The 13,332-nt window shown below is 37.6% G+C and overlaps 1 protein-coding gene across 4 annotated transcripts in view; it reads left to right on the top strand.

The window, feature by feature from the left end:
• Positions 1 to 12,970, top strand: part of SLAIN2 (SLAIN motif family member 2) — a 32,669-nt gene extending 19,699 nt beyond the window's left edge. Inside the window, exons 6-9 of one of the 4 annotated variants that reach the window (XM_081019994.1) lie at positions 1,608 to 1,745; positions 6,920 to 6,997; positions 10,472 to 10,787; positions 12,520 to 12,970. In XM_081019994.1, the coding sequence (XP_080876120.1) occupies positions 1,608 to 1,745; positions 6,920 to 6,997; positions 10,472 to 10,787; positions 12,520 to 12,586 (599 nt within the window). In that variant the 3' untranslated portion in view covers positions 12,587 to 12,970. The remainder of the gene's footprint in view (positions 1 to 1,607; positions 1,746 to 6,919; positions 6,998 to 10,471; positions 10,788 to 12,519) is intronic. The other 3 variants (XM_081019996.1, XM_081019995.1, XM_081019997.1) reach the window with 3 other exon arrangements.
• The last annotated feature ends 362 nt before the right edge of the window (positions 12,971 to 13,332 follow it).

Below are 13,332 nucleotides of genomic sequence, written 5' to 3'. Positions count from 1 at the left end.
CAGCCAAGGGTGCTTGACTTCTTTAAGTCTGTTAAATTTAAGAGGTCATTCAAGGAAGCTGTTGAATGTTATGTTGGCCCACAGTCTTACGTCTAATTCCATGGCTTTATTTTACTCAGTTGGCCAGTAACGGTTGACTTTTTCAGTGTTCTAATGACCAATTCAGCACATGGCCAGAGACTATTCTACATATTCAAGTTTGCACTTCAATTTACTTTCCAAGAATTTTCAGACATAGGGATATAGTTGTGCACTGTTCATTTTAATGTAAAGCAACCACAACAACAATTAGAAGAATCTGCCTTTTGGAGAAAGCAAAAGTTAACATAAACCAATATTTAAAAAATCCTTCTAGTAGCACCTTAGAGACCAACTAAGTTAGTTATTGGTATGAGCTTTCGTTTGCATGCACACTTCTTACCAATAACTAACTTAGTTGGTCTCTAAGGTGCTACTGGAAGGAATTTTTTTATTTTGTTTCAACTACGGCAGACCAACATGGCTACCTACCTGTAACTATAAACCAGTATGCGCTGTTGTTTTGAAAGCATATTTCCTTTTAGGAAAAAGTCAGAAAAGAATATAACTATGCTTGTTGAAACTGGTCCTTTCAAAAGTGAATCTTAACTAAATGTTAACAGTAAATACGGTATGAAGAATCAAAGTGCAGGTTGATTCGATACAGCCATAAAATTGATTAGCATGAGCAAAGACTTGAACGTCTATGTTAAGTTGAAACTAAAATAATGTTAATTTATTGGATTCTTCATGTCTAAACTCTGATTTCATTTGAGGACAGTAGAACCTCTCTCATAATTTTAATGTGGTGCTTAAATAATAGTTTTATGCCATCGTGAAGGTGAATATTAGTGATATCTCTGCATGGTGGGACTTTTAAAACCTGAAATTTTCCAGTGAAGTCCCATTTAGCTGATAAAGCAAGAAGCATTGTATTTTTAAATATTGTAAGCCACTTTGTGGAAGATTTCTTAAAAAAACAGAGTATAAATCAAATAGATAGATAGATAGATAGATAGATAGATAGATAAAATGTTTACTTTCCCAAAACAACAGTGACATATGTAAAAAGGTCATATTCTCATGACATAACTGTCATGAGCAAATGATGGTAGAGAGAAGATGAAAAGGCAGGCCCTGACCTATCTACATGGAGTCTGTATGCATACTACCGTATGTGTTTTGGCTTTCTTGGTACACATTTGCTCACCATGGTTATGTTGAGATATTAGAATGGAGTAGACCAGCAGTTTTCTTACTTCTATACCTTAAATCCTAACCCCTCCTACCAGACAGCAAAGTAAGTTTTGCTCTGGATGAAAAAAATAGACAAATTGTACTTGCTTTCTCCATCTCTGTCTCTTTCTCTTTTTACATTTTTTAAATCTAGTAATTTTATGTCTTACTAGATTTAAAATTTCTTAGATGTAATTTTGATAATGTAACATTAGGCAGATACCATTTGTTTTATGCAGATTTGTAGCAAACTTTGCCCCCTCTCATCCTTCGGGTTTCAGGTTGCCATGATTTTTCAGTCTCCTGCATCAGATGGTATGTTGTGGTGTTCTTGTTATCTTTCCTTAATACAGAGAAACTAAGGCGTAGTCTTCCAAACCTGTCCAGGACATCTAACATCCAAGTTGAGTCTGTGAAAAACAGTAGAAGTGACTCAAACTTTCAAGTGCCAAATGGAGGAATATCTCGTATTCAACCTCAACCCTCAGCCAGTAAGTATCTTTACAGTGATGCTGTAAACACAGCTTCTGAGAGTCGGCTGAAAACAATTAGCAGCGTGTTTACAGTTTCATGGTAAAGGGATTAGACATTTCATTCAAGTAATGCAAGCTTGGTCAGATCTGATGTATGTTGGGCAAATGAGCATTTCAAAGTACAGTACTTAACAATGAAGTAAGTGTACATTGTCATCCCACATTACTTCTCAATATTGATGGTTTCCTTAATGTCTGCTGTCCTGAATAGGAAGCCTTTTCTGCAGCGGTCTATCTTGAACATTCCATAAGCTTGGTCTCTGTGGTGCAGTGGGTCAGTGGGTCTGGCTGTTAACCAGAAAATTGGTGGTTCAAGCCCACCCAAGGACGGCTGTGTTCAGAATTCCTGCATTGCTGGGAGTTGAACTAGATGACCCTCAGGATGCCTTCCAACTCTTATGATTTGCTAATCAAGTGTAACTTGCATTTTTTATATTTAGCTTGCATTCATTATCAAATAACATGCCTAAGCAAGGAATTATAAAGCCCCTAGCTGTGTTGCAATTTGCAGCTACACACTTTTGATTCCCGTAGAGTGATAGTAAAAAGTGTACTAATGGTCCCCATTCCCATCTTTTGCCATTCTGCCTTGGTACAAATTTCAGTGAGTATCAAGCAGTTGAAGTGAATATGAAATGAGAGTCAGGATTTCTGTTACCTCCAACAGATGAATGACTGAAAATTATGACATCAAACTCGAAAGTGCCTGCCAGCCTGAAAGATGGATTATAAATTTTAAAAGAAAGAAGTTGCATTTTCATACTGTTATTTTCACTTTTCAGCATTCATAACTGAATTACTTGGATCAGCTGCATACATAAACATTTTCAGAGGCATACACTTTTATAGCCATAAGCTTGTCTCCTGAATTGTTTTGAAACAATAATTTTATGTAGAAAATATAAAAATATTCACCAGAGGAAAATGTCCTTTTGAACAAAGTTGGCACTCCTTTCTGCAAATGATAAATTGTAAATTACTATACATAATGCAATAACCTGAATATAGTAATAGAACTATGGGATCAAAGAGTAATAAGGTCTTGTATGAACAGGTTCTTTTATTAATAGAAGTTGAGGAGTAAGTGTTTACACATCCATGTTGCCAAAGAATCAGCCTCTCCCTTAATGGAACTTGTCTGAAAGGTGTGCCTATATAAATGGAGATCTGATTTTTCAATTCCTGATCATAATTTCCTTGTTTGTAAGGAAGGATATGAATCTGGTCCCTATCATGCAAAAATAATGTAGGCAGTGCTTTCCTTTTTTGGGACTGAAATTTGCATTCTCCTTCCCTTTTGAAAAACTAACAAATGCTTTCTTGGAAGCCTATAGCCAAATTACACACAAATACATGGTTTAACATTATGTGTACCTTTGTTTAACTGCAGTTAGCAACCACTCAGGTGGCCTAGTCAGTATTTGGCCTATGGTTGGTAGAGAGAGGGAGCTTAATCACCCTCCCTAGTCCTCATGAAAAATCCCCCTAAAAACTTTTATTTTAATCACAAGGGAAATTTCTCTAAGTGTTAATGGGAGCTTCTCTGTTTTTTTAAAAAAACAGCATGTCACTTATATTTTTTGTGTTGATAAGGGATGGGGTACCTGTTAGATGACCTTGCTGGCTGGTATTTATAGGAGCTGGAGTCCAACATCTGTAGGGTCACAGGTTCTGCATCCCTGTGTATATGTAATTTTGCATATGGAGGTTCTGCTCTTTGGGGTTTTCCTGTATTTACTGGTTTTTATTTGTTTATTTTTGCAAAATACTACTGTACACTTGCAGTGGTCTTCTCACTCTTTCCTCAGGTTGTTGCACTGCATGAGATTAACTTGGGAGGGTTGCATTGACTTCTGCCTTTTCTTGCTTCTAGTTCACTCCCTAATTTATACTTTCACAAGCTGCAATACCTAACATATGGGTGGTGGTAATGAAAAGTATGTCGGCAGTGTATCAGTGTAGTTTAAGCTTGTATAAACATAAATATATTTCATTAACATACCTGTAGAAGTCTTGATGAAAATTATTTCAAACCTTTGCAAATGTAAGTTGAAAATTTGGATTTGTTTGGCTTCATTTTCCGTCCTGTTCAAGGCTTGTTCTAGCTCATGAAAAATGGGCACCTGAACATTCTGTACCTCTCGTACAAGTTAGTAACCTCCTTATGGTTCCATTTTCTTAAGTGTGGTTTTTTCTGAAACCTTGTTTTAAACTATTAAGTAGCACAGAAGGCAAATTTTGCAGTCTTCTACCAAACTGAAATTGTAGAATGAAAAAGGTGTTAATTTAGCTATTGACTGATATAGTGGAATCAATGTGAGCAACTTTCTCAACAAATGTATTACTGAAGACATATGTCATGCACAAGAAATGCTACCATAGCAGCGTCACATTCATCTGTAAGTTCTTAGACTCAAAACGTTAAATTTCTGATTTATTAATTATAATGCACAACTTGCTACTAAAATCACCCTCCTTTCCAAAGGATTGGAAAGTTGCCAGTATAAAACAAAATGTTTATAATGGGGTCAGTAGTATTTAACTTGTTCCAAACTTATTTGGACATTTTGCATATTACGCCAAGCTATTTCAAATGGTAAACGCTTAAGCAGATTCTCTGGAACTCTACAACTGAATCAGTTAGCAGTACAGTGGCAGATGTTTGATCATGCGCAAAGCGGCTTTTAATTATAACTTGACGTATACATCGAATCGATTCCAACTACCTGGGAAACAGTTTGTGAAGTTAAAAGGAGGTGTGGCAAATTCAAGGTTAGGAATCTCTAAAGGGTTGGAAATAAAATAGCTGTACAAGTTGATAGTGCACCAGTATTAGAAACACTATGTCTTATTCTGGTCACTGGTCACTCAGTCTCCAGAAGGATATCTTAATTCTAGAACTGTCGCAAAAAACGTGTGGCAAAGATGCTTGTGGGCTGGAACAAATATGGAGCAGCATGTGTGTGAAAAGAGAAATTATCCCGAACACTAGAATTGGGATAATCCAATTAAACTCCCAGTAGGTTTAGAATATACAGAGGAAGCATATATTAATGCAGTCTGTGGAATGAATGGTCACAAGATGTCTCTCTCTAAACCAAGACATTTTTTGTGAGATTCCTAAATGCTTCTCTCCATCATTGAAGGCAAGATACTAGGTGGGCTTTTTCTGGCATTGTTTAGCAAGGCATTTCTTGCCATGAGTTAAATACTTGATTTGAAACTGTATTTTGATGTTACTTGTCAGAGAAAGTGTTGGTTGGGTAACATACCCATGGCTTTTTATACAGCATTAAAGCAAACAGTATATCCTACATGTCTATCTATCCGCTATAGAAGGTTGTGGGCTGAACTATATTTGTAAGAACTAATATTTATATTTAAATAGTTTTTTTCAGTCCATAAGATTATTATTTTTTAAGTAAGCCACACTTTTTAATGGCATTATTGTTGTTGTTTATTAGATTTATATATGTGACTTAATAGTGGAATCATAAATACAACCCCCCTTGGCTGTGTAAGGGGAGTTCAGGAGAAAACAGTGCGTGGGGGGAAGGAGAGGAGAGATTGTTCCATTGGGCCAGCAGAAATGCTTACGCTGGTGGAACATTTGCAACAGTGCAACGTTCAATTCCTCCCCACAGAATTGACTTCTGAATAGCCATGCTTAAGTTTGTACCGTCAGAAAAAGTGGGCACATCCATTTATCCAAAGCAAAAAGAACGCATTTCTCCTTGCTGAAGGGAAGGGAGATGGGGAACCAAAGATAAATAAGTGCTTCTTGGTGTGTATTAACAATTCAATGTAGCAGTAGTAGAACACCATTTCCTCAGTTATACTTTCATCTAGATAATTCTCATTCTAGTTCTCAATGCCATGTTGCTCAGCATAGTCATAAACCTAGAGAAGTGCGGGGCAGGTTCTTGTGAAGCCTGCTTTTGACTTGATCTGCGTTTAAGGAGAAGGCTACAGACTTCTGCAGTGCCTAAATTTTTGCATGATTCCCCCCCCCCCCTTGTCTTCATCTATCTGAGTTTTGTTATTTGCCAAGCTGAGTTAAAACTCAATGTGCTAGTAAACTGCTGAGAACCTGGCTTTAATCAGGATCCTTAAAATTCAAGCGATTTTAAGAGCATTTTGTTTTAACCTGGATTAGCAGTTGCCGAGTGCAACACTGATCCTATGAGATATTTCACACACAAGAAAGATGGGAAAGGCTTGGCTGAGCTCCATGTTTCTTTCCTACAAGTTACTTAAGTTTCTTTAACGTATATGTGACTCAGAAATATATATATTTATTTTGACTTAAGTTAGAACTGTGTCTGAGGATGACAGTTGCGGAGGACCACCATATTGTGTTGAATTCTCAGCCATACTTGAATGCTTTTCAAGCATTGATTTGCCTCTATGGTCCTCTCTATCTATGGCAGGCATTAGCTTACAAAGAGACCTCTTAGATACAGCAGCTGGCTTTAGATGACATTTTGTTGTTTGAGCTTGTTCCTGACTTTTCTTTATACGTCAGAATTAGTTTTTGATTAAAGCAGAAATACTAGCTTCAATAAGTGATCAGTCTTGTGTGAATTCCTGTGTATAAATATGCATATATATGTACATACATATTATGACACATTTTCTTCAACTTCAGAAGAAAGAAGCTATGTTCCTGAATTGACTATTTGGAGCTGAAGTTTTGTGTCTTTTGTTGAGTTAAATGTGACCGTTGTGTTCTGAATTTAACCTTGCACTGATTTGGCTGTGGCATGTCTGGCTGGTGGTTTGTTTTCACTTCTGGGCGTGTGGATTATTTTTGCCTCCTTGGGCTTTGGCCTGCAAGAAACTCTTTGCCTGCTAAAATGCTTAACACAGTTTGTACGAAGAAGCACCTGACATTTACCTTTGCAATCCTTCTTAGTGTGGTGAGCATCACTTCTGTAAAGCAAAGCAAAGCAAAGCACTCCTCCTCCACTACTACTACTACTACTACTGGAGCCGTAACAGCTTTTGAAAACTGTTATGCTTTTTTTGCTTCCTGATTTTTCCTAGGTAGATAAGGTCCTAAAATCTTAAGTGAACTTTGAATTCATTATCTTCTCTCTTTAGACAGATATGACATGTCTTTGTTTCAACAGCTCTGCAAAGGCAGAAAAAAATGCCCCGTGTTGCCTTCAAAACCAAACAGCTACTTCCTACTCCAGCTACCAAAGGAGGTAAATTAGCTTACAGCCATTTAATGAAATCCAGTTAAATTCAGAAAATTGTTCCCTTGTGCTTAGACTTATGCAGTTGAAATAATGCAACTGGAGTCTAACAGCAAGTGCTTTTATTGGTGAATGTAATGGCATAAATGCTCCTTTATAGAACATTTCAGCATTGACTATTGGCTAGCTGTTGACTGTTGTGATCTTCCTTCATATGCTTCTTATGAAAATAAATGCTAAGTTTCAGCAAGCTTTGATCTTAAAACTTATTATCAGCACTGCTTTAGGATTGCTTAAATACCTTAACTGATAAAATAATCAGTTGTGTTAGAATTTATCCTATGTTCTGCTTTAGAAGAATAAGAGTAGGTTATATTAAGTTGGGGCAAACTCATGTTTTCTAGGTTTAGAGATGGTGCCTATACCTTTGTTTTGGGCAATAGCACTGCCCACTGTCTTGGAGTTCTCAAAAGACTGGGTATGATTTTAAAGAACTCATTGATTACTCTTACCTCTTAATGGTTTTACAATTCAAGAAAAGTTAGTGCTAAGCTAAATTCTAAAGAGAACAGCTATTTAATTCAACTTGCCTTCTTCTTTATTTTAAAGTAGCAGGCATATTCAGAACAGTTCTAAGGTTGCCTAACACTCTCCAGATAGACCTTTAATTATTGGGTCCTTAGTTGTCATTTTTATTCAGTCTTCTTTGTAGCCTGTTTGGGATAGCTGAACCAAATTCTTCAAGCCTGGAAAACTTGGATACTTTTCAGAAATTAACAACTGCTCCTGGTTGAAGGTGGAGCTGTTGGTTTAGACTTAGGCAGATTATCTATCCCATTGTGTTGCCCTTAACTTCAATATTCTTTGTATAAAATCAGCACACATCATTTAAAACATCTGCTTAATACTTTGGTTCATAATACATAATTTCAAAATATAGCTTGCAGTTGTCATTGCTAAATGAGATATTTTAAAGAACATTTTTTCTAAGTATTTTGAAGCAGAAACATTTGCCAAGTGCAGTGCATTTGCAGAATACACATGTAGCATTTTCAAAGAATTCTGCCTTACGTCTATTATTCATGTCATTTTGGTTTGGCTCCCTATTAAAAGTTTATAATCTTAGCCAAATTATCTTTGGAGAGGCTTCTTCATGTTCATATTGCTATGACTAGGTGTGTAGAAAGTTTTTGTGGGTACAGTGTAAAGCTAGTCAGTTCAGAATTTATGTGATTTGGTACAATAGTTTTTTGAAAGAATGATTTCTTTAGACGCAAGGTCTTGAAGCCCATTATCTCAGTTCTTTTTGTTCTTGGACCATAGCATTGTTCTAATTATTTATTGATATTTTGTGATACACTCAATAGCAGTCCAGAGTATTTGATCATTCACAAAGCACATTTTGTCTCAGAATTTTATTTTGGACTTTAGGGCTTTCTGTGTCCTTACTCCTGAAACACCAGTCCTTTTTCTGCTTAGAATGGTTAATGGATGGATAACCTAAATGTCTTCTTCCACCTAAGTTCAACAATATGCTACTTCTCTGGCCCTATAAAATACCTCTAACAATCTCTTGCATTTGTTTTAGAATACTGTAAATTCCTTTTTAAAGCAGGAAATGACAAGTTTAGGTTGTGTGGCATACTTCACTGCAGTTATTTACAAGAAGCTATAATTCTCCTTTCCTTCTTATATTAGGATGTTGCTTGCTGATCAGTACTCTGGGTGGGTGGGTGGGTGGGTGGGTGGGTCGGTAGACACAGATAGATTATACCTATAGGGCTAAGATTACGCAAGGTATTTATTCTCAACACACATGTTGTTGTTTGTTACTACATATTCCTCCATTATTATTATTTTTGCAATGCTTGCCTTAAGTGAAGGGCCATCATTATGTCATATACGGGAGACCATTCAGTTTTGCCTTGAGATCATTAATATTGAAAAGTATCAGTGTGGATAGTTTCTCTAGAAGCGTGGATGTTCATAGATGTTTTGTAAGCAAAAGGCTTCTGTGTAATGGAATTAACTAGGCAGTCTATTAATAATTACATAAAGCTGGTCAGGGTTTGGAGCTCAAACAAAGAAATTCTTTTTTGAGCCACATGCTTCCTCTTGTAAAGGACCTTTTGTTACAGCAAAATTCACAGCTGTGTGCAGTAAGTGGGCAGAGTGGGGTGTTGGAAACTGAAATATTGTATAAAGTGAGCTTGGATGCTCTTTCTTATAATTTGAATAGAAAGGACTAGGGAATCTAGTTTTTGTTTTATTTTAAAGGGTATGTGAGACTGTAAGAATTTCCCCCCCCAAAAACATCTTCAGTTTTATTCATAAAGCTCATGTTATAAACATTGTTCAGTTGTTCCAAAAACCTTTTTCTGTAGCACACTGAAACTCCATCCATTATTTCATTACAGGTTCAAAGCCTTTTAAATCCTGCAATTACATTTGAGGTTTCTTGTACTTTTTTACTTTTCTTATTTAGGAGTTTTTGTAGTTATTGGTCTCTTCTGAAACAGCTCACTTGCTTTTGGCTTTTTGCTGCCTGGGGTGTTTGTTCATTGTCTGATCATTGGCTTGTCTTGTTCCATAATGCCACTGTAGAATGTTCCCCCAGAAACATGCCAATAAGGATTCTCTATACACCTTTATCTTTTCTCAAGATGCTGTAGCCTGTGTAATTTGAGGGTCATGGGAGTTTTCAGAGCTTTAAGAGCAATTCAGACTTGGTTATGTGAATTTAGATTCCAATAATTTCTAGTGTGAGTTTGTAGTATTGTTTTTTTATTTATAAACCCTGCCTTCATCATATTGATTCCAGCATGTAGTCCACCTCTGTGAAACGCAAGGTCTAGCCACACTGTCTGTGAACTATAGTTATACTTCCTATTCTTAAAGGAATAGCATCTTATATTGTCTGTGATTAAAACCTTCTCCATTAGGGTGCTTTTAACACTCAGACATTGCCTCATATTTATGGTATACTCCCTAATAAATGTATTTTCACAGTGTACAGAACAAATTCAGTAGCAATGGGCATTTCTCATACTAAATGCATTTTTTAAAAAAAATCTGCAGTGCATTACAAACTCTGCTAGGTTTGCTACATCATCTTATGAATAATTTGAATGAGAAGGACTGTATGCATAACACATATCTACCCCCAAAGAAAGTGTTGAAAACGGTCAGACCAAAATAGGCACAAAACTATTTCTCTGTCTGTTAGCATAACTGATGATAGGTGTCCATTTTTATACTGCCAGACATCAAATGTCAGTCTCCTTCAGTAGAACATTGTGAGTGTGTAGCAGGCTATACACAAACTCTGACCTTATAAAAAGATGTCTAAAACATCAATACCTCTGTGTTGTGTAAATCTATAGTACATTGCAGGTGCTGAAACAGTTTCTGCCTATTTTTTAAGCTGCCTTTTGTTGTTTCTTCGCCACTGAAAATGACATTCTTGTTTTGATGATTTTCCAGTTCCTTCTCCCAGTAAATTCCGGTCCCCAGCAGCACCATCTCCTCTGGCTCTGAGACAGCCGGTAAAAGCATTTAGTAACCATGGACCTAGCTCTGCTGTTCCAGAAGCTGTCCAGCTTTCACATAGCAGCTCTTCACCAGGGCCTTTAGCAGCTCCCAATTCAGTCTCTCCAAGCCCAGCCAGCAGCATCAACAGTGCTACACTTACAAGACCCGCAGGGACAACAGGGATGAGGAGTGGTTTGCCAAGACCTAGTGCCCCCTCCGCTGGGGGCATACCAGTGCCTCGTAGCAAACTTGCACAGCCTGTTCGCAGGTGAGTCTTGCTTTCATTTTAAGATTTCATACTGCAGAAGCAGTCTTCCGTACAAGTGCTTGCATGTCTCGAACTCCAATAGTGTATCATTTGTGCTGTGCACTAATAGCAATCCCAGTTCTCCTAGTGCTGTTTTTATGTAGTCAGAGAGGCACCACTGACCCGCAGGATAGAGGTATTTTCAGAGTATTGGGGGGTGGGAGGACAGGACCTAAAGATTGAGCATGAGCGTTCTCAGTGGTCACAGAATGCTGACTGAAGTGGGGTGGACTGTGGAAAACCAGGGAAAGGCATCTTTCAGGTAAGCTGGTTGCAAGCCATTTAGAGCTTTATAGGTCAAAACCGTCACTTTGAATTGCACTTGCAATCTAAGAGAATTGGCAGCCAATGTGGGTAATACAAAAGGGGAGGAATACAAGCATTAGATTTCACTCCTATAAGAAGCCCGCTTGCAGCATTCTGAACTTGTTGAACTTTCCAAACTGTTTTCAAAGGCAGCCCTACCTCAAGATAAGAGATGACTTAAGGAAGGAATCACTGTAGCAACATCAGGTAGTTTCAGAAAGGCACGCAGCTCAGCTGGTGCACCCACCTTAATTGTATAAAGGAAGGCTAAGGCCCTAAAACCCAGATATAAAACTGGGTTGAAGACCACCCCACCTGCAAGCTGAATCCTGCCTTTTCCATGAGAGTTCAGCCACTTTAAATGCTGGATGAACATCCAAACGGAAGCCTTTTGCTTTTGATCAGAAAACCCTCGATTTTGCGTAGTAGTAGTAGTTGTTGTTTATTAATTGAATTTTTCCTGGAGGTCTCAGGGCGGTTCACATAAAAATATCACAGCATATAAAATAAAAATAAAAGCAATAACCCACTAATACCTCCCCCCAAAACGGCCACATTTTAAAAGGGTATGGGATGTTGATCAGGTCAACCAAAGCCCTGGTTAAAAAGGAATGTTTTTGCTTGGTGCCTAAAGGTGTATAAACGAAGGCACCAGGCGAACTTCCCTGGGGAGAGCATCCCAGAGACAGAGAGCTATTGCAGTTCCCATTTGCTAGCCCTCACTGAGTTCAGTATTAACACCAATCATTTACTACTTCTCTCTCAGTTGAATGTAAGTGGCTTTTGAGCTAAAGAGGTTGCTGTTGCCACAGTTAACTTCAACACAGAGGTACAGCCAAGCTTATGATTTGTTATTTTCACTGGGCACAGCTCACCAGAAGCCAGTCCTTTGGAACTCTTGTGTTTTAATGCAGTTCTTGTTCATTTCAAGATAGCTTGCACAGCACAAAAGCCCCAGTAGAATGTTCTATTTGTGGGCGGGTCAGTTTGGATTGATTTTGGTACTAGGTTAAATTTAAGAGAAAACAATTGGAGCAGTCTTTTCTGAAACCTAACCTACCTGAACAAAGTGAAATGAAAAAAAGATCAGGCCGTATTTATGATAATTGCCTTCCTGGATCAGGCTAAGGTCTTATCTAGTCCAGCATCTGTTCCCAATAGCAGCCAGCCGGATGTATCTGAAATGCTAAAACTAGTTTAAATGTTAATGTTGTCTGTTAGTTACTCCAAGCGTATATTGCTAAAAGTTAATCTAATATTGGGGATAACTTCTTAAAATGAACAATAGTTGGTGCTAATACCTTCAGTGAACTGTAATTTTAAAGAAGCAGTTGCACTTGTATATCATGGTCTAAGACTTTCTTGGGAATGCATTTTTGTGTTTCAGAACATTGCCAGCTCCCAAAACCTATAGCAATGTGAAAGATGAGAGTTGGAAGGACGGCTGCTACTGAAGTGCAAAGCAACATTGTTCAGTAGGTACTCCTTCCCCAGGCTAAATGACAGATCAATATGCAGACTGATCAGATAAGACTTTGGGGGTTTGCAAATCCCCAGACCTCTGTCCTTAATTAGCACAAGCTGGCAGAGATTATAAAACAGCACTTTAATGACATTAACATCAGATACTTGGTGATCACTCAAATCACTTTTACATGAATCACTTTTCACCTCCGGAGCTTTCTCTCCTCTGCTACCTAAAAATTGTTATAAATGCTCTCATGGATACAGTGGTCAACATCTGGGCAAACACCTAACACAATGCCAAAGAAACATCTATCCTGAAAAACAGCATGTAAAATCGTAAAAATAAAATTAAAAATAAAATCTAAAACATCCATATGTGACTTGATTTGATTTAAGGAAAATAATTTTCTGGAGCTGTAGTATGTAAACATTAACATATTAATCAAAGGGGGGGAAACGGCTTGCCAAGTGCTACTGTGGTAGTGAAATCCTTTTAAACAATTGTGGAAGATTTGAATGGAGAAATTGCTGAGTCACAGCAGAACCATTTTATCTGGAGTCTCATTTGGGAGTGGTAGGGAAGCCATGCCATTGTTTTTATCTTTTTGAACAATCCGGATGCAGCAGACCTCATATATCTGGGTTGGATAGGTTGCATCTTTTTATGTTGATTTCTTGACCCAAACTGGTTTTGTGTTGTTTCATTTGGATTGCCAAAAGGGCTTAGTATCAA

This window comes from Podarcis pityusensis (assembly GCF_964106645.2).
Source record: "Podarcis pityusensis genome assembly, chromosome: 9".
In the NCBI taxonomy this organism is placed as follows: domain Eukaryota; kingdom Metazoa; phylum Chordata; class Lepidosauria; order Squamata; family Lacertidae; genus Podarcis; species Podarcis pityusensis.
This window is presented reverse-complemented; position numbering and strand designations above follow the sequence as displayed.